Genomic DNA, 27,453 nt, shown 5'->3' on the forward strand with positions numbered 1-27,453 from the left:
AATCGTCAAAACCAAGGCGATATTTGAGACGCTTTAAACTTACACTTTGTTACATCGAAATTCGATGAACTATAAAATCATATACTCTAAATTTGTCTAGAAATTCTGATTCAAATACTTAAATTTTGATGAAAATTTATTGACTTTTTTAAATAATTTCTACAACTCCTGAAACTTGGATTTTTTAAGTTTTTCGTAGTAGAATAAACTATATTTTCATTAAAAAATATCAAAAGTAAGCAAAGAAATAAATAAATTTATAAGAGAATAAGGAATAAGTACATTTGTATGGAGGAAAAAATGTGGAACATGGAGAAAATGATTGAAATTTGAAAATACATTGATTTTTTTTTTAATTTACGCAAAGTAATAAAAACACACAATAAAACTCTGGCTTACATGGTTATTGAAGGCTAATAGTTCAGTTTTCATTTTCCTGAACAAATTATTAATCTTTTCATTGCGGGGAATTTTTAAGCGGCGGGTCCCAAACCCAGCGCACAACCAGCTATCCTGGAATGCTTCACTTTCTCACGTTAGCTCACTCCCGAACGGGTCTTCGGAAGCTACCCAGAGGGTACTTGGGCTAAATCCGGAAGTTGTGAGCTGCGTGAACCATATGCAGAAGAATCGTCTTGGCCACTCCCAAATGAATGGCGATCAGTGGACGATGCGTGGACTTCTACATATGGAACCATTCTCCAAACCATCGGCCAAAATCTCGTAAGCGGTTATCGCGCCAATTAAGAAGAGAAGAAAAAAGTTATTGAATTTAAGGTACTTGACCACCTTGGAAAGCTAAAAAGTACAACATATTCAATAATTTTTTTTTCATGTTCTGTATAATATATTAAAATAAATTTTTTTTTAAATTTTTATTTAGAGCTTATATAATACAAAAAAAAATTGATTTATTAAAATTTCTTTTTTTAACATATATCCAGGAGGCGCCAAAGTCGAGGCCTGAAGAAAATCATGTCTTGCGGCGGACAGTTAATCTTAGAAATAGTAATTCTAAAACAAAAGAGAGAAACAAAATTTTCAAAAGGAAGGTTCCTTGCGTGAGAATTTACCACAAACGGACAAAAAAAAATAATAATAAAAAAATGGCGGATGTTTGAAAAAAAGTTAAGAAAACACCCCTGTTTTTCACAATGTTATGCTTAAAAAGCAATACTTTATTAACTTTTTTTTTGCAAAATGTGGTAAATTGGCATACAAAACATCTTAACAAATAAAACAAGACCAAAATCATTAAAATCGGCTAAGCAGTTTCGGAGATAAAGTGTCCGCCATTCGAAAAAAAGTAATTTCTGGAAAAACGCGTTTAAAGTTAAAACTTGCTATTTTCTTTCAGCTGAGTCAGCAAGTAATGAGTGCAGGATGCGCCTGCACATTTTCACTGATTTCACTTTGTTAGAATTCGAATTTAAAAAAACAGTTTCAGGTGATGATTTTTAAAAGTATAAGGATTGAAAAAATGTAAAAAAAAAAATTTAATTTTTTGAAACTTATAAGGTGGTCAAGTACCTTAAATAAAAAACAAATAGATTGTCGAAATTTTGCTATGACCTGCTGCACTATAGTCTTGAAACGCACTTTCCAAACGCTCAGAAAGCATAGTGCTAAAAAATATATTTTTCTATCTACCAACGAGGACCTATGATTGCACAAAAAGTACAGAAGGAAGTGTGAGAAAGTGTCGTAGATATACTTAGAAGTGTGTGAGTGCTTGAAACAGTTCACGCACATACACATACATATGCATGTAGGCGCATTTCCAAATCTGTGGCAATACATACGCATATCAGTTTACAGGTGTAGAGTCGCATCAAGTAGGTGCTATAAATAATCCATTAATCCAAACAAACTACACACACACGCACACACACACGCACACCTACTCACTTATACATACAGAAATATTTTCAAACAAATATGCACAAGGATTGAATATTTATGTATTGGCTTGTAGTAAGCACTTGTAGACAGTCCACCGACCTATACATATGTATTTAAATATATGAATACATATACATACATAAGCATGTGAGTGCTCATCGTACAACTACATAAATACTTAACGCTGATAAATGTATGCCCGGCTGTGTGTGTGTTTGTGTATATGCCTACGCGTGCCACAATCATGTCGCAACGTATTTGAATACCATTAAGCTGAACAGTGAACACATTAATCCGTTGGAGCAAAGTTTTTGGCGACGGCAGCAAAAACACATTGCAAAGGTGGAGTGGCTGTGTAGAAGTGCTAGAGGGAAATCGCACGATATGTATTGTTTACAATAAGGATTTATTGTAGCACATAGCGTAAAGTGCTCTATAACATACACGCACATGCCCACTCATACACACATAACTAGTCAAGCAATAACGGGAGAAGAAGCACACAACCGGTTGGCATTGGCAATTTGTGTGGGCTCAAAGTATGCCTTAAACGTTGCATACACACGGGCGTTTGCTGAGTCAAATTGACTATATAAATTTATCAGTTATGAAAATCACAAAAGCTCTGAGCTTAAGCTGGTTTGCACTCACTTTTGTTGAATATGAACAGCAAAATATGGAACAAGAAAATAAAATAAAAAATAAATTATTGTATAAAATATTTATGTGTGGCAAATGGAGAGTATTTGTTGTGCTATGCAGTTGTTGAGGTTGGGAAAAAGTTGTAGCTATTCATTGTTGCTATCATAGCAAACAATTACTAACTGATTGTGGCGTAAAGTTTTGTTGAAAAAGTTGTTTAAGGTGTGTATGAATGTGCATAAGTTGGGAAGTGTAGGTGTGGATGAATAGGTAAATTCTGGCAACATGAAGGGTGTGCTTTTAGCGAGATGCATTTCGGTTTCGATAAGATGTTCAATTAGAAAAAAAAACAGGATATATATCACCTAAAAAAACAAACAAAAAAATCAACGCTATCGCCACTCGAAAAGCCACAACAAATTTAAACTTTATTATGTCAAAATTTACTGGGCTATACCCCGCATAATCAAAATTGTGCTAGAAATTCTGATTTAAAATTTTGATGAAAATTTATTGAATTTTTCTTTACCTGCACAAAGTTTTAAACTTGGATTTGTATGGTAGTAAAAAAATATAAAAATTAAATAAGAGACCAATAAATTGTCAGAAATATAGTTATGAAAGAATAAGGAAAAAGTATTCTTTATATGGACGGAAAAATTCCCAAGGCCATCAGTAAAAAAAACAAAAATTGTACTTTACTAGCGTACCCTCGCCCGCTTCGCTAGACGATAAATTCAATGATTTGCTGAAAGAGAATAAAATTAATACGAAACAAAGCAAATTCTTTGATACAATTTCATTCGAACTTTATTGTAACACTTTTTGGTAGACAACGTTTTTGGTTTTTTCATCTTTCGCGTGAATAATGACGATGGTTTGCCAACTCGTGAGCAAGCTACATACAATTGTCCATGAGAAAAAATTTGGTATTCTAAATTAATACCGCACATTTGTAGAGACTGTCCTTGCGAATTATTAATTCTCATAGCGAAGGCAAGGCGAATAGGGAACTGCAAACGTTTGAAATCGAATGGTAAATCCGCCGGAATCAGTGGAATTCAGGGTATCAAAATGTCTTCTCCTTTGTACTTCCCTTTCAAAATTGTTGCTTCGATAACGTTACCCATTAGCTTCTTCACAGCGAGTCTGGTACCGTTGCAAAGTCGGGGCACATTACTACTGCGCAGCATAATAATCGGTGCTCCAATTTTTAATCGTAAATTATGAGGTGGTAAGCCTGGCAAATCGAGTGAGTTTAAGAATTCAGTTGGATAATTTACGACCTCATCTTGATCAGTAATAGTGTCCATTGACTTATACGCAACTATGTCACCAGGTATTTGATCTAAAAAAGCTGAATTTTTATCATTGACGTCCTTATTTTTCCCAGCTAAAATTGCTCTTTCGCTGAGACAATCATGGTTTTTGTAATGTTGAACTATGTTTGGAAATACTCTCTCTATCAATGCCTCTTTAGACTGTGCAAAAGCGCAGAAATTGTTAGGCAATGTTATCATTCCTGTTGTTTTTGAAAAAAGGTTTATTTTTTTTGGTTAAAAAGTGTTTTTTGAAGTTTTGAAAAACACTTCGCTCTAACAAATTTCTTCTCAGTTAATTGCTGAAAATTAAATATTTTGAAAAAACTATTTTTTTTTAATTTAACGTTTTTGAGAAAATTTTGTTCTTGAAAAAATTTCATACTTTTGTAAAAGTTTAAATTGATTTGTTAAAAAAGATTTTTTTCCGCTTTGAAAAACATCCCCTCGAAAAAATGTATTCTCTATTAATAGTGGAATATGAAATGCTTTGAAAACACCTTTTTTTTTAATTTTGTTTGGTTTTCAGAAAATTTTGTTTTGAAAAAATTTCATACCCTTGAAAAAGTTTTATTTTATTTTATTTTATTTGTTTAAAAATTTTGAAATTTTTTTTTTTGTAATTTTAGAAAAGCACCTCTTCGAAGAAATTTCTTTTATCTTTTTGAGGAAAATTTGGTTTTGAAAAAATTTCATGCTTTCGAAATTTTTTTATTTTACTTTATTTCTTCAAAATTTTTGAAAACAATTTTTTTTATAATTTTCGAAAAACACCCCTTTGAAAAAATGTTTTCTATGTGTCATAGTAGTATTCCATTAACTTTTAGGATTATAGTCAAATACTTACAAATATCTACGTTTTCACAAATAGCAACAATAAACAAATTTCCTCAAAACCAAAAAATTTACTTTTTTTCTAAAAAAATTCGAAACAAACAACGTAATAAATTTAGAATTTTGTGTTCACGAAAAAACAGTATTGTTTTTATTGTATTAACTGAAAACCAAAATGTTGCAAAAAATCAAAACAAAACTAAATTATTTTTTTGTGTTCATTTGGTCCATATGTTCCATAAAAAGTTGATATGGCAAATAATATGCAGGGTCTGATACACGCAAATTTCCATTGACCATTATAGTGACAAAATTATCGATCGCCAATTCCAACAGGATTTCAAAATCAGAGTTGGAATGAGTTGCTGTGTGGTGTACTTCTGAAAAAATGAGAAATAAACAAAATAAATCTAAAAATTCGAATTCTAACTTTATCTTGTGTATGTTCTTATTACTTTTGAATTTTTCCAATGAAGCACCATTCATTTTAAATTTTCCAAGAACTTTTTTTATCATTTCGCGTTTCTTTCCTTTTTCATTCGATTACAACATTTGTTCATAGCCGAAAACATCGTTTGCAAACGCATTCATTTCCATATAGAATTGGTCAAAGAAAGCATTGCTCAATTGAATTGAAACATTATTTTCATAAATACTTACGACCTTAACTAATGCACCTTGGTACATACCTAACGCAGATATTCATCGCGACCTTGACATCGATACTATTGATGAAACAATACAAAGCGCTAGCAGAAGACACATAAATAGACTATTAACGCATACAAATCCTATGATGAGAAGACTACCAAATAAAGAAAAATCTACCCAAAGTCGGCTTAACCGTCAAACACCAACAGATCTTGCAAAATCCTTGTAATCAATTGTCAACTAATCGTATATGTCATTGTTTGTTAACCACTTGTTTTTAAATAATATGCATATATTTCTTCTAAATGAGCTTGGGGTCATTGGCCCTTCAATATCACTCTCATTCCATCTTTTGGTAAATCAAATTACTTATTGTCTAACGACAGGTGTAATATTTTATGGAAGAAATAAAAAAAAAAAAAAAATTTCATTCGAATCATTTGAAATTTCTGTATACAATAACGAAAAATTCAAAAAAAGTTGTACACATAAAATGAATGTCGATTCGAAACTTACTTTAATCTAAGAATCGAGCAAGTTTTGTTTTGTACAATATTTTGATTTTTTCTTTTTTTTATATGAAGAAAATATTTAAAAGAAATTTGTTTTTGCTAAAAATCTTCCCCTAGTGGATCCCTATAATATGAAAAAAGAACGAATAAAATTTGCCTCGTATCGGCCCAAAAAAATGCGTACAAACGAACATCATTTCATTTTTATATATATAGATTATATTGTATTAAAATTCAATTGGCTATAAAACTGTATACACGTAATTTTTCTAAAGATTTTGAGAAGAATAAAAAAATTTTATTAAAAACAAAAAATAAGTTTTATTCAAAAAAAAAAGATTAAATATAAATAAAAAACAAATAAATTCTCAAAATTTGTTAATGATTTTATCTGCTATAGTTGTTTAACACACTGTATATCCAAGTATTTTATGGCTAATATAATCACTAGGTGACGCTGTAGTCGACGTATCTCGTAAAATCATATTCATCCCCTGATTTATTTCATATTCACAATTTATATTATCTCCATGAAAACAAATATCAGGTCAGTTCATAAGTTCGTGCGTATTTTACCCATAATTTCACTTTTGTACGATTTTGGCATACAAAAAATTATTCCCGGAATATAACGGCGCTATTTATATTTTCTTTGATATATTGTGTATTCAACAAGTGATTTTAATCGCGGATAGAAGCACGTGTTGTTAAAACAAAAATGGAATCTTCGAACGCGTATAAGAGGCATATTTTGTATGTTTTTTATAAAAGTGGTAAAAATGCAACAACTGCTGCTGCAGAAATAAACACTGTTCACGGAGAGGATACCGTGAGTGTAAGGACTGCGCTAAAGTGGTTTTCAAAATACCAAAGTGGTAACTGCGACGTGGAGGATGCCCCGCGCGCTGGTCGTCCTGAAGTCTTTAACTCCGACGCCTTGCTCGAACCCGTGGAAGCTGAGCCAAATTTGACAGTCGATATGATAGCTCAGAGGTTAAATTCATCGCATGGAACAGTTCACAGGCACCTGGTTCAGTTTGGAAAGGTTTCAAAGCTGGGAAAATGAGTTCCGCATAGACTTTCCGTCGCCAACCTTCAGCAGAGAGGGAATGTGTGTTCTCAGCTGCTGCAACGGCTTGAAAATGAAAGTTTTTTAAACCGTATCGTTACTGGTGATGAAAAATTAGTTCTTTACAATAATCCTGTTCGCAAACGCCAATGGTTAAATAAAGATGAAACACCAGAACCGACCCCTAGAGATGGCCTTCACCCCAAGAAGATTCTCTTGTTTGTTTGGTGGGATATGACCGGTATTGTTTATTATTAAATTCTGGAACCAAACCAGACGATAACTGCTGATTATTATTCCCATCAGCTATCAAACCTGAATGAGGCACTTAACAAAAATCGACCGTATCGACCGTCTTTAGTGAATAGACGCAAAGTTTTGTTTCACCACGACAACGCAAGACCTCATACGGCAATGCAAACATTAGGCAAGCTGAACGAGCTCGGATGGGAGCTATTGCCGCATCCACCATACTCTACGGATATTGCACGTTGTGACTATCACCTTTTCCGTGGATTTCAATCCCATATGAGTAACAAGAACTACTCCTCAAAAGAAGCTATAAAAAGGGATATCGAAGCATATTTTGGCTCCAAGGGCAAACCATTTTTTGAGCAGGGAATTAAAAATTTGCCTAAACGTTGGGAAGGCATTGTAGATAATGAAGGAAAATATATTATTGATTAATAAATACTCTAAACATCTTTTTTGTTAATTTTAAAACCACCTTTGGAAACGCACGAACTTATGGACTGACCTAATAGAAGTTATCAGGAGGTCGAGTGGTGGGTAGAGATATTTCCAAAAATATATAATTTTGGTCAGTTAACACAATCTTTAACTCATTCCGCACTTCTATTATACCTCCAGTGATCGGTTGCATGTTACCATGAAACGTTTTCTTGAGATGAACTCTCATCTTGGGCTATAAAAAATGTCCAGAGTGCAATATCGCAGCATTAATATATTTTTCTCACCAAAAACTCTTGCACCGAGATCGAATAATTGATCGGCGAACAGTCACGCTGCAAGAACTAGCCATAATCAGTTGCCACTTTGACATCATCACTCTCGTTGACCATTCGCCATTTTTTTCACATACTGGCTTTTTTTACGGATTTCAATTTCATACACAAATATGAAATTCTCATCTACAGTGACTGTTTACACCTTTCCATCTTCTTCCGATAACAATGTAAAAAAGTAAATTTTATAAATTGTTCTTAGTATAAAATATCAGGTAGGGAAGCACTTGGGGTATACAACAAGCACCGAAAGAAATGACTGGCGCGTTTTGTTAAGGGGTTACATGGGTTTCGTCGGGTAAAAAAGGCCTATATTCAATATTATTTTTCTATGTAAAAAATTATTTATTTAATTCAAACTTTTTTCGGTCTTATAGATACATATTTAGGAATAATTTCTGAAATTTAAAAAAAATTAAAACTCATCCATTGTGACGTCATTTCCGGTGACCCCTCGAAAGAAAGGTGCGTCCGCGTTGTCAGCATAACTTCTGACAGGAGCATCAAAAATGAAAAAAAACAAAAATAAGTGTTTTAGTTAAGACCATAAACTCGTGCTTGAACAAGGAAAGAAAAAAAGGTAAAAATTGGAATTTTGGCACACATTTTTCCAAAAAACTGAAAATTTTGGTCAAATTTGCTTGATACTTTGTTTTTTTTTTAAATAGTTGTAATTGAAGAAAAACGAAAATTCTTCGTTCAGGCACGAGCAAATTGTATCTCGAACACCTGTGTAAAATTTCATCAAGATCGGTTAAGTAGTTTTCGAGAACATTTGACAACCGACTTTGAAAACACGGTTCCGAGAAAAACGCGTATAAAGTTTTGAGTAACAATAAAAGTGGCTTGGAGCGCAAGCCTTCCAAAGGCTGTACCTCCGAAACTATTACCCGGATCGACTTGAAAATTTATGATAATATTCTTGAGACGTTGTAGAAATTAATAAGCTAAAAAAATCGATTTTTTGAATCCACGAAATCCAAGTAACCCCTTAAGCTCCGCTAAAATCGCTTAAGCGGCTTTTATGCCAATCAAGTAGAGAGGAAGTAGACTTTTCTATTTTTCTCATACAGATTTTGTCTGAGAAGACCAGTAGCGAATTTTTCCGAGAAATAATTCTTTAGAACATTTTAACCCACTAGCGACTTTGCAAACGCCATTTGTTGTCGTATTTTTAAAAAGAAGGGCCGACACGACTATTTTCATGGGAGAGTTAAGGGCTTAAAATGCGTGCAATTATCTATTACTTGCCGCCCTCAATATCCTATCATCCCAGGGGTTATGGGTTCGCATCCCACCACGGGCATCAACCTGCACTCTTCCTATTATCTGCTTTTCCGTCTTTCTCTATGGATAATCTTTATATCCAATTTCCCAAGTACCTCTCTTCCCATGAAACTATTAAAATCCTTTCCTTAATTTCCTGTAATACCCATCTCTCGCGGTCTGTGCACTTTTGCAACTAAAAAGTATTTAAGAAATGCAATAGAAGCTTCCCTCAATGCCGTTATACAAGCGTGCTGATAACGCAGTCAGAAGTAGAGAGCTTCGATCGTTAGCAAAGAAACAAATCCTACCACCCTAAAACTGTACAGGGAAGAACTGAAATTTGAAAATAATTTTTTCGTCATAAAGAAGACTGTTTAAGTGTTTTTCTAATAAATTTTTTAATATAAAATATTTTTTTTTTACTATTTTAAATATTTACTAGATATGACTAAGAAAACCTTTCCAGCGCTCATCAATTGCTGACTTTGGCCGCCAAGTGAACTCTGCTTTTAAAAGCAGCTCTTCTAACATAACCTAATTTTTTATTTATGAAGCGCTGCGTTTCGTAAGATTTACAGCAGAGGTATAAAAAAAAAGAAAAAAATTTAAAACCAAACGAAAAAAATTAAAAAAAAAAAAGTTAACAATTCTACTACATCGTTTGCAAAAACAAAAAATTGCTACGTGAAAAAAGACTGCCGAAAGGGTACTTGAATTTTGGCTAATACTGTACAGTAGGTTCTGTTTTTATGCGGTAGATACGTTCCGCAAGAAACAGCATAAAAAAAGCGCCTAGTTCTATAGTAAAACTATAGATACGTTTCAAACTATAGATACGTTCCTTAGACCGCATAAATCTGAAATAATTAAATAAAATCGCATAAACAAAATATTGTATTTTTGAAAATTATATCTTTATTTAAGAAACGTCAGAATCGAAAAATAAATTTAAGTCAGAAATAGAATCAGACAATACCCACATGTTGCGCGTTCGTTTAGGATTTGGCGTAAAATCACTTTCGTCACTTGAGGAAATGTACACGTCTGATCTAGATAGTTATGCAGGCGGTTCCGTACTTGTAGGGTTAGCATTTCTGATGTAATCTGTGATGAGTTTTTGCTTAGCTGGTTTAGAATCTTGTTTATATGTACAGTTCCCGATAGGTCGACATGCATTTTTTAATTTAAAAAAAACCGCACTATTTCAAAACCGCATAAAAAAAGCCGCATAAAAACAGAACCTACTGTATATGAGTACATTTTGTACATACATACAGACATATATACAAATTCCCTCAATCTCTTTGCTTGCTCGTTATTCAGAATCGCTGTGTACCATTGCCTGACTCTGCTGTGCTCATTTGGCTGCGTGTGCGTGTGTGTCTATGTGTGTGCGACACTTAATGCTGAAATAAATCTTTTGCTGAATTTGCAATTGAAGTGGTTTTTTTGCTTTGTTTTCGCAGCTCTTTCGCGTTTGCAGCTACTTTATATGGATTAAATTCCAAATGCACAAATACGCACTAACACAATGAAATGTATACCGACAAACATGCCATACGCACTCTTAAATTGGCCTGCCAGAGCTGACTGGCGAGTGGCACTCCAAAGCCAAAGCATTCAAGCGAAATTTTACTGCCAAGCTTAGTTGGATGGAGTTCTTCGTTCGCCACTTCTTGTGCTCTGCCTGTCGAAATAAAATGTTGTCATATATTAAAATCTTAGAATTTATGCGCCGGTGCTTGTGTGCCTGTGTGTGTGTGTGTGTGTGAGTGGGTATGTTGGCACTCAGCGTTACTCACACCAACGTGAATTGGTGTCAAGTGGGCGCTCAAACCAAGTGGAGAACATGGAGAGCGGAGGAGAGTTGCGCGACGCTAGTGAGTTCGCGCGTAAATGTGCGATGTTTGTTAAGCTGTCAGCGACATTTTTTATAACGGATTATGATGATTGCAGCATCACAGATACAGTTTACACGAATGTGGCACATGCAACATTAACTATTTCTTTATGTGCTTGTATGTTGGTGTGCCTCGGCAACCAAGTGAAGTGCGAAAATGAGGATTTGTTGCTATTTCAGTCAAACAGCGTTGACAACGATAGTGATTTTCAACACTTTCGAATTATGCGATAACCCGTTAATTAAACATGTATATCTTCACCAGCGCACACCTTAGTTGTATGCGTGTATACTTACAGATAAGTGTATGACTGAGTTTGTATTTGTTGGTGTGACCCATTTGGAAATTATATTGTATATTAGTATGTATATCTATTTGCCTCAGTCAACGGGAGAGGTGAGAAGGGATTTTCCACATTAATTTCCTGCTGTTGCTTTTCTTATTGCAGTGCTTTTTCAATTAGTTCTTTTAGTAACTAGTTGAATAACAAGTTTAGAATAAATGCAGAGATAGGCCATCCTGAATTAAGTTTTGATGGTGGATAATAGTCTTTTCCAAGCAAGACGTTTTGTTAGAAGATGACCCAAAAAAAAAAAAATTTTTTTTTCTTGACTCTACATCTGATTCAAGTGGAGTCTCTGGGAGGTCTTGACCAGGGTTTTTTCCAAGCAAGACTTTTTGCTAGAGGTTGACCTAAAAACAAAAAAAAAACTAACTTATTTTTCTTAATGAAATTAATAACCTAACCTAACTCAATAATATGTATACATATATATATTTTTTTTTTTAATATTTTACGGTTAGAAAATGACAATTCAATTTTCACTTCTACGTAAATATGGTATAAAATGTTTACAGATCGGAATTATTTAATATCTCCTTTTAATTTCTCTTCACAAATGCCCCAGGCCATCTAAGGCTGTATACTATTATTATAAAGGGTGGTTAAATTTCAAGAGCCGATGTTGAATGTGAATCACACCTAAACGTCAACGACACCGTTGGACTTCTTTCTTTAGGGTGATTTGAAAGAAAAGGTGTACGTCGGTAAGCCAGCAACAATTCAAGAGCTAAAGAAGGAGATGATTCGGCACATTAACGGCATAGAATCTCAATTATGCCTCAGCGTCATCGAAAATTTGGACTATCGGATGGAGGTGTACCGCCAAGGCCGCGGCGGCTATTTGGCCGATATTTTGTTACTAAAAAGAAATGACAATAATTTCTTTAAAAAATTGTACTTTATTTAAAATCAAAACCGGCCCTTGAAACTTAACTACTCTTTACTTCCGCAATTTTTGTCATGTGGTGTATTGGAGCAGACCCTCAACACTCGCATTTGAAGTCAGAATTTCAAACTTCAGACAAAGCTTGCTATATGTTGTTTGAGAGCTTATCCTACAACGCTTACTGCTGTTCATAACTCATTTATATATCTCTCGTAACTTTTAGTCTACACACCTTGTAAAATTCTGACTTTTAAATCAACTTGAGGGCTCAAGCACGAAATAAAGAGGATGTTGGGATAACATAAAGCGCCATGAGATAAAAGTTGCTGGAATGAGAGGTAGAGAAAATAGAGAGGGAGGAACTAGAGTGAGGGAAACTATAGAGTGAGAGAGAAAAAAAAGTGAATGAGAGAGAGGGACAGAGAGAGCTGTTTAATCAGAGAAAGAAAGTAAGATTTAGAGAGAGAAGGAAAGATATTTCTACCGTTTGGAATGGTCCAAGAGGTATTTTATTGCTCCTTTCTACATTTTCATGGAGAAGACAACCACCTGCCTAACCTAAACTAACTTATTATATCGCCCGGCTAGCTCAGGCTTAGTATTATCTTTATCGCATAGCCCCATCTAGCCGTACAAATGATAAGATAATCTTTACTGCAAACTCTCAGTCAATATTGGGTGCAAGTATGGGAGTCTTAACTTTTCTTTAACCGAGTAATAAAAGAATAAAGCGACAGAGAAGTAAAATTTAGGATATAGATAAAAAATTTAAGTATTAGTTCAGCAACTCCTTCATAAAAATGAAATAGTTTCTAATAAAAATCAAGTGCCACACGGAGGGGGAATAGAACTTGTGGAACAACATCAAGGCGAACATCAAAATTTATAGAAAAAGCTGGTCAAAATACTTAACGAGATACACAGATTTGAAGTATATCGATGATTTACGACAGAAAGGGCTTTGAATGAACTCTCTTTGCCTCGCAGCCAGTTATCAGAAACTCTCTTTCTTTGGAGCATCGAAGTTGACGTCCAAAAGTGTGTGAAAGTTGAGAAAGCGAGCTTTGGTTTTTGTTCTCACTGAATACTTGGCAAACGAGAAATAGGTTTTTCAAGAATGTAGGGGAATTGCGACAGAAAGGGTCTTGAATGATCTTTTTTCGTCTCGAAGTAAGTTACCAAATACTCTCTTCTTCGGTTATCGAAGTTAGCATCCAAAAGTACGTGAAGATTGAGAAAGCGTGAAGATTGGAAAACGAGAAAAATATATTTGAAGAATGCCGAAGAATTGCGTCAGAAAGTGCCTTGAATGTACTCTATTTGTCCCTTGTTCTCTCTTTTTCGAGTATCATCCAAAAGTACAAGAAGGTTGAGAAGGCGAGGTATTTACTCTCATTGAATACTTGGCAAACGAGAAAAAAGTATTTGAAGAATGTCGAGGAATTAGAACAGAAAGAACTTTGAATGGACTCCCTTCGGCTTGCAGCAATTTATCGAACACTCTCTTCTTCGGTTATCGAAATAAGCATCCAAAAGTATGTGAAGGTTGAGAAAGCCAGCTAAGGTATGGTATTTGCTCTCATAGAATACTTGGAATTATAGGAATTCTATAGAATTGCCGACTACTCCTTTCTCAAAAACCGGAAACCCTAGTTTGGCATGCTTTACATATATCACGCAAGGTGCGAATTTGATTGGTCTAATGGATGATATCATTGCAATACGTTTGTTGCTATGCCTTTAGAAGCGTATTTAAGGCTGAAATTTTCGCCCCTAATGAGGGAAATCTATATTTATCTTATTCTGATAGCCAAGCGGCGATTAAATCTCTTGGTTCTCACTAATCCGTCATTACTCGCAAATGCTGGGCATCTCTTAATGAGACGGTGGAATATTTCAATTTCAGAATGCACGTGATATGGGTGTCAGGGAATAGTTACATGCCGGGGAATTGGAATTAGCGAGGTAGGGCACTACTGCTCGCCTCCTTCTTAACCTGCAAACTGCGTCGTACAAGTAGCATCGACACTTCAGCCAACCCGAGATGGTTTGATATTCCGATACGTTTTTATTTTGCATATCCTTATTCACCCTGCCTGGGAGCATAGGGCCTCGATAAGACTCTTCCATCGTACACGGTCCTGGCCTGTTGTTTTTGCGCCGTCCCAAGTGATTTCGGCATCTGCCAGCTCGCACCTTCTCCAAATAATCCTTGGCCGACTGCGACCTCTACTCCCTTGCGGGTTCCAGTTCTGTGCCATTTTCGTGGTGATGTCACGTTCTCTAAGCGTGCGAGCTATCCATCGCTACTTTCTGCGTTTAATTTGCCCTAGAACGGGCTCCTCTTTCGTTGATATGTAACGCTACACGAAGAATTTGTGCAGAACGGGACGTCAGGCGCTCAAAGGCGCTACTCAATCGATAAAAAAAAAAAACATCTGAATGCTAGTTGCTTTGATCACCAGGTACTGTCTTCTAGGTCGACATGCTCAGAGATTGAATGTTTCTCTCATTTCAACTATTGCAGAAGCTGCAAGAATAAGGAAGAGATAGAGTCTGTCAGTCATCTTCTTTGTCACTGTCCTGCGTGGCAAGCTAGTAGGTTTAGATACTTAAGCTCATCGTTAAGCAATGCGTTTGCACTTAAAACAGAATGGTTGAAGGAGAAGTAACAGGTAAACTGCTACTGTGGCATCACAATGAATCGGCGATGGTCTAAGTGAGTCTGTTTAAAGAACCACTGCCTCTGTCACCTACCTGCCAACCCACCATGCCTTTAAAAAGATCTCATGCCTTCAAACTCTAAAATTATTTGACTTTTTGTATAACTACTTCCACTTCACAGATTTTAGCGTTGCACTCATCTGTAAATTTCAAATAGCCAATGTTGCAATAAAAGCTTTTGATTGTTAATCCTTGGCAATTAAAAAGGATTACTCTTTGAGTGAAATTATATGTTTCTTTTATTCTTACTCATTAGGTTAATTAAATTTGAATGACTGAGATCGTCAGGGATTTCTTTTCATAAAGTATTTTACATTCTGTAATAATACAAAAATATTAAAAATATAATTGGAATATTAATACTACAGGGTGGCGCAAAATTAGTCACCCTATCGGAAGATTTATAATTTTTGCAAATGACGTCGGACGTCAATCATATTTGACACATCTGAAATAGACTGCTCAAGTACACAAACAAACAAGCAATGGTTGTTGCGTAAAGGCCAAAATAAATTTATCCAACACCTAAATCCATTTTTTTATTTGGAAAAAATGTACCAAAAAAAAAAAAAATTTTGAATGATGAATTTTACGCCACCTTGTATAATAATATACTTTGTTTTTCAGTAACTAGTTAATGGAAATTGCATAGGAATGCATTATAAATGTTTTCAGTGAAAAATTTTGAATAGCAAATTAATTCGAAGCTAAATTCGTAAGCCATAAAGTGAGTTACTCTGCTGACTGGTTTATTCGCAGTAGTGGGTCGCCTCAGTTGAAAGCTAACCCAATAAGGTTATGAAGCGAAAGAAAGATGTCACAGAAGAGTGAATTCGAGTTATCAGACTGAGCGTGTAACTAAACTTGGTGAGGTAAAGGTTGTTCCTTAATACCAACAGTTGGGTATACTTTCCTCACAATTGTTTAGGCAAATCTTCTACTCCATTTGGTGGAATAACTTTTTATAGTTGCCATGAAATCAGTGATTTTTCTACCGAGAAGTGGCAACTGCTAAACGAAAACTGTTTAATGATTTATGCCTGCAATGGAGTTCAAATCGTCGATAGATCACAACCAAACACACTCGACTACGGCATTTGCACTCTTAACTTGCCATCTGGTTTGGTAAACTCAAAACTGCATGAAAATGAACACTACTTAAAAAGGAAATACAATTTTATGAATATTTCTATATCCATAAAACCATTTCAAAAATTATTTTGGCTATTTCAATAAAATCCTTAATTGTAATTATTAATTGCCGCATTAAATCAATTTTCGCAATTTTCCATTCAAGCCTCACTGTCATGTGACCTCCAATTTCAGATTGACTACGTCAATTACGACTAACTTTCACTCTGCAAAGGGCGAAGTAAAAACCAAAATTTTATTTGAAAAAAAATCAAGGATAATATAAAAAGCGTGTGCAAAATTCGCTCAAGGCAAGCGATGCGAAGCAATGATAATGCGGTTAGCTGCCAACAACACACGATTGTGTTGCCTCAATTGCTTTCTTCCGCTACTTTGTATTTTCATTTTTCCATTTGAAATGGCGTGGGTAAAATTTCATTATCGTACAATAGCGTGAAATGAGTGAAAATAAAGCAACAAACATTCGGTAAAAAGCAGCCAGAAATACAAAAAAAAAAAACAAAATAAAAGCAATGCTGAAAGATAAGATGGAAAGAAATCAACAATAAAAAATATTTACGCACTCACATGAGGGTAGCAAACATTTTAAATACGCAATTTGATTTCATGCAATTCAGAATTTAATTAAAGCGCAAACTGCCGCATAAAAATTGCATTACGCCGAGGCGGTAGGGGAGTAAAGGAGGGGCGAAAAATATTGTTTTGTTTTCGCGGCTCCGTATGTGGCTGCGGTAAATGCGAATATGTAAAAGTATGTTTGTGTGCATTTTAATATGCATATTCTAGCAGTCTTCGAATTCATTTAATGCTGCTCCCTTGACGCATTGCACAGTGCAAAATTATTCCTCTTATTGTTTGTGGCTGAAATAAAAAAAAAATGTCAATAAAAAATTAATCTTATTTTCACCAACAAAGACACAAATTCAGCGTAAAATTATGTAAAGTATGTGTGAATCAATGAAATAACTAAACTGTTCTCAGTTCTGAAATGTTTCTTAGCTTTTAAAGCATAGTGTAATTGCACAATTTTACTACATATTTTCACGTTCTCCGATATGTGGTTGAGTAGTTTTCAGCTACACTCCGCATTAATTAGACTTGTTTTTAACTGTTCCCAGTTTAAAATGGTTCCCTGTTTCGAGCTGAGCCATATTCTTACTTGCACTTCCTTAAAAAACCAATGTATATTACAAATAAATAAATCTGTTCTCAATTTCAACTGTGCTCAATTTTCAATTTGATTGATTTTTAACTGCTTCCAGCTTAAAACGATTATAACTTTCACTTTCTTTCAAGTGCAATGTATATTAGAAATAAATAAATCCGTTCTCATTTTGAACTGTTCCCAGTAATTAATAAGTTAAATATTTCCCATATCTACTTTGTATGGCGAGTTGTGTTTCTATATCCTTTAATCTTTTTCTCCCAAATGTAATTTACAAATTTTCAGCTGCTCACTGCTTTAATTTTTCTAGTACTTAACTGTTCCCAGTTTAAAATTACTCCCTTTCTCAACCTCAGCTATATTCTAACTTTCATTTCCTTAGAAATACAAAGTATTATATATAACAAATAACTACATCTGCTCGTATTCTCGACTGTTCCCAGTTTCCAATAGGCCAAAGATTGCATGCTTTTACTTTTCATGACGAGTAAAAATTTCTCCCATGTGCAGTTGATCAATTTTCAGTCTTTCACGACTTTAATTTTTTTAGTATTTAACTGTTCCTAGTTTAAAGTTGGTACAAATAAATAAATCTAGTTTGTTCCCAGTTTTTAGTAGGCTAACTGTTGCATTTTTAATTTCTATGGCGGAGTGTCATTATAAACTTTAGTCTACTAATTTTCAGCTATACTCTATATTAGTTTCTTTAGCTTTTATCTGTTCCCTGTTTAAAATTGCTCAAATGTTGTTTTCTAGCAATATGCTATAACGTAGATTTTCTTAATAGGGTAATGTATATTAAAAATGAATTAATCTGTTCTCATTTTCAACTGTTCCCAGTTTTTAATATGTTAGATATTGTATGCATTTATTTTATTTATATATTTTCTGCTCAACTTTAAACTGTTTTCAAATCCAAACTATTCTTAATCGAAAAATTGTTCCCACTTTAAAGTTTTTATCACCACTAAGTCTTAACTGTTCCCAGTTTATAATTTTCGTAACATGCATTCGCCTCTGCTTTTGTTTTTAGGCTAAATCTCTTCTCAATTTTAAACTCTTCCCAACTCCAAACTAATCTCAATCCCAAAATTGTTCCCATTTTCAAGTTTTTATCGCTACTAAGTGAACGACAGTTCGGAATATTTCGCAATTCTTAACTGCCCCCAGTTTTTATTATTCTTTAGTTGAGAACATCGCATAGTAAAAATTCACAATTTTAATAATTGCGATCGTAAATTATTCAGAGCTCTAAAATTTCGCTGTTACCAATTTTTTTTCAGTCCTAGTCTTTTCCAATTCTTAAACTCTTTTCAGTCTTAAGCTATTCTCACAGTGCAACTGCGTTAAACCATCATAACAACTCTTTTCCTTTGTTTTAATGTGTGAGTTGTGTACTCGCTTGTGATTATTTTGGCCTCGCGCTTGGCACTTGCACTGTTCGTCTGGTATGCAAATGAAAGTAAAAATTGACTTTGCCAAGAAATAAATATGACGGCATGTATGTATGTATGTACTTATATGTTAGTATGTGTGTATATTTTATATTTATTTGAGTATACTCGTATGTATCTACGTGCGTGAAAAGATGCGAATGCACGTACTATTTTTTGTATGTGTGTGAGGATAGTGTCTTTTTGTTTTTATATACGTGGGACTATTCCGACAATAGGCGCTTCCTTCAACGTCAACGTCAGCAAGGAAAACAACAAAAACATTATGAAAATGAATTCCAGCAAGCCATTGGGATTTGCTCTGTACCAGTCCCTTAGCAAATGCTGAAGTCTCTCGCATTCACCTTTCCCTCTCGCTCTCTCTCTCTCTCTGTTTTCCTTAGCCAGCTATAAAAAATTATCTCTGCGTTTGTCGTGTGAATGATAAAAATCTCATTTACATTTCAAGCGAAGCAGACAACAGCAGAAGATAGACTACAAGTTTTGACATTAATGTAGGCAAAAGCAGTGTTGCACTGCAAGTGGGTGCGAGCGCAGCAGTTGAATGAGGTGAAGAAGTCGTGGGTATAAGTAAAGTGCGAATGACTGAGTGTATATGGCTGGTTGAGCGCATTGAAGCTGACAACACAAAAACTCTAAAGCCACAAGAAGCGGCAAAAGAAAACAACAGGATAGTCATCAGTAAAGCAACAGCAGCAAAGGAAAAAATAAATAATATTGAAGCAAAAAAGATATAAAAAACATACCACCACCACCGGAAGTGAAACACATTCAACGCGTTGAGTGAGTTGCGTACCGACTGGCTCACGCCGCTGTCAGTACAAGGCGCTCGTGTCGAAAGCTCATCTGAGACATATTGTTTAAATGTGGCGGGGTGAGTAGAGTGACGCTACTATTTACTATTACCTCCTTTTCTCTACTCTTCCTCAGCTGCCGCAAAATGCAAACATAAAAGCGATATAAAGACCTGCCGACACCAGTGCATGCTGGGGTTGTGGTTGAATTGAGAATGAGCGGCAACGAGGGAGGCTAAGTGTGAGTTTGGAGCGAGCGAATGACTTGGTGTCCATGACAGCGAACTCATGCTCGCCTCGCTTTGCATCACTTTGCTTTCGTCGCTGTTAATAGTATATTAAAATTTAAATTAGAAAATTATTGCTGTATGTATGGGTGTGTGTGTAGGAGAATGCTCTAAAGTATCACCACACAAAAACGTCTCTACCACTCGTATCTTCAACGTCTGACCTCGCCTAGGCATATGCAACGAACTGATGTATGAAGTGAGTGTGAATGGTGCATATGGTAGATAAGTAAGTGTGCGGGTGTTGGCTGGGGTGGGGCTCATGTTGAGGAAATTGCTTACATTGCATAATCTTAAAGAGAAATATTTTAGGGTAATTCTTGACGTTAATAGCCTTGACAAAAAATTAAATTAAATGACATCATTTAAAGAGGTTAAAAGGAAGTATGAGGAGGGAAATTAGAAATTGGGTTAAAAAACGGCGTGGGGCTGACTTCTTTAAATTTTAGTTGCTTTTAATTTAAAAAATTAAAAATATAAAAAAGTTGAAAATATTTTATTTTTGTATATTAAAAAAATTAATTTGTTAATTCCTTCGTCGTTGTTCTAAATTAAAAACAACTCGATTTTTTTAATACATTTTTGATGAATATCGTCTATTGTTATTTGAATTTTTGTTTTTTTTCTGTTAATATTTATGGTTTGTTGCTTATTTAAATTTAATTTAAAAATTAGTATTTTTTCGTTGTTATAATTGCGCTTCGGTTTTTGCTTTTTTATTTTAAATATTTAATAAATATTGCATTGCTTGGAAGGAGCTAAACATTTTTACGTGCGCAACTAAGTTGAATAGATGCCGCCAGTGCTAGTTGTGTGCTAGTCGATTCTAACATAACGTAACACGTCATAAAACAAGCTTAGACATATGGTAAACAAACTGCTGCGACACATTAGTGATTTTGTTTTGGTATCATATACTTTTGGTTTTGTGGAAATGACTGATTATGTGCCGAATAATCGTCATTTGCGGGAAGTGTTGATTTTCCTCTTTCATTCGAAAAAGACGGCGGCTGACGCGTGAATTGGAGGTATTGCTCAATGAGGATCCATGTCAAACGCAAGAAGAGCTTACTTCAGTATTAAGAGTTATCCGTCAATCCATTTCCAAGCGATTGCATGCTTTGGGAATGATTCAGAAACAGGGGACTTGGGTTCCATATGAATTAAAACCAAGAAATGTTGAACGTCGTTTTTTAGCCTGTGAACAACTGCTCCAGCGGCAAAAAAGGAAGGGGTTTCTTCATCGCATAGTGACGGGTGATGAAAAATGGATTCATTACAGCAATCCAAAGAAAAGAAAGTCATGGGGACTGCCCAGTCATGCTTCGTAGCCTCGGCCGAATATTCACGCGCCGAGGTTTGGAAAGAAAGAAACGACTGGCGCGCTTTGTTAAACTCGGCCAAAATCGCGTAAGCGGTTATAGCGCCAATTAAGAAGAAGAAGAAGAAGGTTATGATATGTATTTGGTGGGTCCAAATTGGTGTTATTTATTATGAACTATTAAAACCAAGCGAAACCACGCTGGGGATCGGTATCGACTTCAATTGGTGCGATCGAGCCGAGCACTGCGCGAGACGCGACCGCAATACGTGGAGAGGTATGAAAAAGTGATTCTACAGCATGACAACGCTCGGTATCACGTTGACAAATCCATTAAAACCTACCTGGAAACACTAAAATGGGAAATCCTACCAACCCACCATATTCTCCAGATATTGCGCCGTCCGATTATCATCTGTTCCGATCGATGACACATGGTCTAGCTGACCAGCAGTTCCATTCATGACATGAAGAATACTTTCAATGATTCATTTGAAGACATTTTTTCAGAATAAAGTTTTATTTTCATCAAAAAAACAGCGAGAACTTAGTTGCGCATTATCATGAATTAATGAAGTTTTTATTTTTATGATGGGTGTTTTGTTTAATGTGTTCCTTATTTTTATTTTTTTTTTATAATTAAATTCAATACAACATTTTTTTTAATATTTTCAGTAATTTTATGAAATATAAATTTTGTAGTTGGTTTTTATTTACAGTTTTGAGTAGTTTTTCTGTGTTTAATAACTTTCTTAAGCCGTTTTTAATGAGTTTTTTTTGATAATTTTTTTAGTATTATTTTGCTTGCCTGTTTACGGAATAGAAGGGGGTTTAAAATTTGGGAGTATATAAAAAAAATGTTTATATATTTTTAATTGATTTTTAGTTTTTTTCCATTAAGAAATTTTAAAAAATTTTTTACATAAATTAAATTGTTTTGTTGTTTTAATTTTTGGTAGCTTTTCTACATTAGAAGCAATAATACATTTTTTTTTTTGTTTTTTAATAAATATGTGTTAAATCTTGCCTTACTCGGAATTAGTTAAAAATTGATTTCAAAAAGAGCTCCTTTTCATCATTTTTTTTTTATTTTTCGAATTCTTTATTTTTTTAAATAAATTTTTTCAAAAAAATTTCAATTCATTTTTTTTGCAACAATGTTTATAATAATATTATATTTTGGTCTATCCATTTTTATTTTTAATTTTTTTTTAATGTTTTTTTATATTGGGTAGTTTTTCTGTGTTTGATAATTTTTGTAATGATTTTTTTCAATAATTTTTAATTATTTTTTGTTTCGCTCCATTTTTTTGTTTTATGATATATACTTTTTTTAAATATAAATTAAAATTTTAAATTGGCTTTTGGTTTTTATTTGTATTGTTGGGTAGTTAACTGTGTTTTTCATTTGTATAATAATTGGAAGGAGCTGAAAACTCATTTTATAGTCTGCACTTTTTATTATTTTGAGTTTGATTCCTATTTTTTACATACCTTCTTTTTTTATTAGTGTTTAATTTTCTTTTTTAGAAAATTGAAAAATTGTTTAACATTTTTTTGAAACCCGTTTTTATTCTTTTGTATGAGGCTAAAACTGGCTTAATTGGACAATTAAAATATTGCAATTTTTATTTTCATTAGCAAAGAGCAAGGAAAGAAACAAAAAAAAATTATTTAATTTCTTTTTTCTTCCATGTACTTTGTTGTTGCAGCATTGTATTCAGGCAAGCGTAAACCACTTAATTATGACATTAATTCCGATTTTAATTAAGAAAATCCTTTGAACGCATTTCAAATCATAAATTAGTGCATTCAGCTATTGTATTTATGTATGTATGTATGTGTGCCCGATTATAACTAATTTTATTTGTTTTCTCATTTTTTAATTGCAGGTAATTACCACCTAATTGCGGTCATAAATAATAACAATTAGTGCAGAAAGTAAATCACTTATTTCCAGCCTTTTCCATGTAAGTGAGTAGAATTTATTTCAAATAAGGAAATGAGTTTGCAGCGTTCAATTAATAAATGTGAATGGAAATTTAATTAGATAAATCACGATACAGGCGTAAGTGTACCTAATATTTCACTCGTTTATCATGCGTGTCTGTAATTCTTAGCATATTTGTGAAATAATTTATGCAAATAATGTTTACATCGGTAGAACAACTGGGAAATCAGGTACCTTATTGGGTTACTTACTTGCCATCTGTGTGGAAAAAAGTTCGAAATTCTTTTTCATTTTCTATTTTCCACACTAATTTAAAGAAAAAAGTGTCCTTGCATGAAACTACTTAACTTAGCTGTTGACAGACTCATTCATTTAAGAAGCTCTGCAAATATTGCGACGACAATATGATGTTGAACCACAAGACTTTGGGGTGACAAAGTGACATTTTAAATATTCCCTTTTCACACTAGGGACTAGGGCCTTCATCAAAAAAAGAGGGGCCAGTGCAATACTTCAGTTTTGCTACCCACACTTTGCCTCCCGGGCGAGTTTTTCTTTGCTGCAAATTTTCGCTGCCACTTCATTTCAATTTCATTGCTTTGTTTGGCTTGCCCCGCCAAAGTAAAGAGTCTCTCAAAAAGACATCAATCGTTGATGTGTCACAGGCACACAAGAAGTGAACAGCTCGCAGAGCGAGTGGAAGAAAGATCATGAGTTGGATTGTATGTATGTAGGTTCCCATCTGTCGAAAATTCTGTAACAGCCGAATGAGCTGTACTGCGATTTCACTAGTTTTATGATGAAAAAATATGCAACTAACTCAACTCTTTTTCATAGAACGAGAATTTTTGTTCCTTCTTATATTTTAATTAAAAATTAATTTTAGTTTCGAGCTTTATAAGACCCAGTGCTGCACCACATTTTCAAGTAGTTTAAAAGTCAAATTTTTTTGTAATAAACTTTCAACTGGCTCCGAAATAACTAGTTGGGAAAAGATTTGTGGAGTAGTTTGAAAGTAGCATCTCTTCATATTCTTCACTTAGCTTTACCGTTTTGTGAACTAGTTTAAAAGTAACATTTGACGATATCAACTTTCAACTGGTTCAGAAATAACTAGTTGGGAATAGATTTGTGGAGTAGTTTGAAAGTAGCACCTCTTCATATTCTTCACTTAGCTTTACCGTTTTGTGAACTTGTTTAAAAGGAACATTTTACGTAACAAACTTTTAACTGGTTACAAAATAACTAGCAGGGAACTAGTTTGAAAGTAACTTCTTTTCGTATTCAATAATTAGCTATAAGAATTTGTGAATTAGTTTAAAAGTAACATTTTACGTAATCAATTGTCAGCTAGTTCCAAAATAACTAGTTGTGAACTAGTTTGTCAACTTCTTCAAAAGTAAGAATTTTGAATGATCAACTTTTAAATTATTTGTACCTCATTTAAAAAAAAACAGCTTTAGGATTCATGGTCTAGTTTACCTATAGGCAAAATTTGCTCAAAATCGACTTTTGACTTCATTGAAAAATAAATAAAAAGGGCAATTGACTGCGTTAAGAAACGTACCACAAACAGAATGTTTGCATATATTTTTCATAAACGTATTAAATTTTACTGCAGAGTTGCGCTACGTTGTTGGTGTGTGTGTGCTCGAAGCACTTATTGTTTTTGTATACGTTTCTTACTTCAAAAAATAGCACACAAATACTCGAGTAGCCTTCAAAAACTGCTTGGCAGCAGCTGAAAGTAATGATGGCTTTGTTTTTATGCCAAACGCACTTATGCACACCACTTCGCAGGTTACACACACATAAAAATAGTGTTCTCTATGCGCCATATGCACTGAAGACCGCTTTTGCTTGGACAACTAAAATTTGAGTAACAAAAGGACTTTGAAAATTATGGGTATTTTCATTATCCTAAAAGTACTTCCATTTATTCCCCCTCAAAAAAAAAAAAAATTAAAGAAAAAATTTTAAAGAATAGTAATAAAAATATAAAAATTTACACACTCATACACGGAATTTCATATCCAAGTAGCATATCGGTGCATTACTTGCATTTCTCTTGGTGCACTCAATTCAAATAGGTACCTTGTCCACTTCATTCTCTTCAAGCCCTGCATATTCCGCAGCCCACTTCAGTCACTCCTCTCTCTTACTATTTCACTTCCTTTCAATCCCTTTCCCGTACTTTTCTAAACTCTGTTCAGTATTTTACTGTAATGCTTTTAAAGAGCTTTTATTTTACTACCTTAGCGTTTTGTTTGTAACTAATAGACTTTTGTTTAGGCCATTGTAAGAGGTTTTTGCTTTTATTTTTTGAAATATTTTTTCGTAGTTTTTGTTGCTTTTGACGGTCTTTGCGTGAGAGTGTGCTTAAATGCATACACATACACACTCTTATTTATGTTCACGCGTGCATGCTCACTTCATCGTTCTAATGCATATCCGGAATGCACACAATGGGTTGTGGAATTTTCTTTTTAAGCGCACATTTTTTATTCCTTTGTGAAATCTTCTGTTGTTCGGGACCTACAATTTTTCGCGTTCAAATGCTGCTTGCTCGAAACATAGCTTTTCTAATTGTTCTCTGTTCAAAATCGTGTCTTAATAAAACTGTTCCCAATCTAGGATAGCTTTAAATATCACAGTTTTCATTTTTCAAAAACCTTCTAAAGTTGCTAAATTGTTCAGTTGAAAGTTGCTCACAACATTAAGTTTTCTTCTTTGATATGCGTTCAAGATCGGATTTATCGACTTTTCTTGTAAAATTATTCCCACTCAAACTATTTGCTTTCTGTTCCAAAGCATACGAAGCTTCAACATCAGAGCATATTATTATAAACTGCCTACAGACTTCACTACTCCCAGCTCTGTGGTGTTTCCAACTGATAACTTAACCTCAATTTGTAAGTATTTGAGGTTGGGAATTAAACTATTCTCATTATTTATTCTAAATAAAAGAACCTTAAAAACCATCCTCAGTACGAAACTGACACCCCTTTAAGCAGTTTTGAAAAATAGATTGCTTTTATTGCCAAGTTATTCGCAGCAGCTCAAAAACTGTTCCCTGTGTAACTGTTCTCATTTCAAAACTGTTTATGGTTCAAGTATGTAACATTTTTAATTTAAAAAAGTTGTACTTATATAAACAATTAAATAGTTCTGAAATATTACTAATTTTCGGCTTAAAACTGTTCTCAGTTGAAGTTCCTCAGCATTGAAAAAACAAAGGCATTTATGAAATATTCAGTTAAATTCGATTTATAATACCTTCTAGGGTTTCAGGTTTAAGGTCGAAACTAAAACACTTTTCACGTCGGGTGAGAATAGTCAAAAACTGTGTTCGATATGAAACTGTTTGGAGCACAAAAATGTTCCGTAGTATAAAACTGTTTCCAGTACAAAATCATTTCACAGTATAAAACTGTTCTCAGTCTAAAACTATTCACAGTTTAATAGCTTAATTCAAAAAGGTACTACTTATACAACCAATCATTCTTCATAACTACATATTATGAGTTGAAATTTCTCCAAAAATATTTATAGATCTATCACATTCATCTTGAAACTCTTGGTAGAGCTTCGCGATCAAGGTCTAATCTGAAACAGTTTACACTTAGGCTGAACCTTATACATTTCCAAGTTATATCCTACGTTTGCAATCGTGGAACTGTCGATCGAACTCTACAATGCGCTTAGAAGTCAAAAACTGTGCTCGGCATAAAAATGCTTCGAATATAAAACTATTACTAGTACACATAAAAGCTGTTAACACAGTATAAGACTGTTCCCAGCATAAATATGAGTTCAATATAAAATTCTCAAAATACATATGTTCTCAGTGTAAAACTGTTCTCAGTAAAAATCTGTTCTCAGCTTGAAACTGTTCTCTGTTTAAAACTGTTTTCATTTCACTCTTGGTAGTCCACAAAATATCTCAATTCAAAGAGATCGAAACTGTTCTCAGTTCAAACTAATTTGGAACGCAAATAATTTTTCATTTAAAGCTGCTTCCAATGTCCAATTATTTTCATATTGAAGTACAAATTCATTTACTTTCACGTTTCGAAACTTTTTACATTCAATTTAAAACTGTTCTCAATTAAAAAACTACTCTCACCTATTAATAGTAGTAGTTGTAGTAGTACTAGTCTAAAAAATTTTTGAATTCAAAGAGAAATATCTATTCAAAACTGTGCTTAGTTCAAACTATTTTGATATGCTCGTAATTTTTGTTTTAGGACTG

General features: G+C 33.9%; 1 protein-coding gene across 3 annotated transcripts in view; it reads left to right on the forward strand.

The window, feature by feature from the left end:
• Positions 1-24,554, forward strand: part of LOC128868262 (uncharacterized protein DDB_G0281497-like) — a 115,150-nt gene extending 90,596 nt beyond the window's left edge. For all 3 annotated transcript variants that reach the window (XM_054110138.1, XM_054110139.1, XM_054110141.1), the window contains exon 3: positions 23,143-24,554. In XM_054110138.1, coding sequence (XP_053966113.1) covers positions 23,143-23,183 — 41 coding nt within the window. In that variant the 3' untranslated portion in view covers positions 23,184-24,554. The remainder of the gene's footprint in view (positions 1-23,142) is intronic.
• Positions 24,555-27,453: the final 2,899 nt, after the last annotated feature.

The sequence above is a fragment of the Anastrepha ludens genome, chromosome 6 (assembly GCF_028408465.1).
Source record: "Anastrepha ludens isolate Willacy chromosome 6, idAnaLude1.1, whole genome shotgun sequence".
NCBI classification, from domain to species: Eukaryota; Metazoa; Arthropoda; class Insecta; order Diptera; family Tephritidae; genus Anastrepha; species Anastrepha ludens.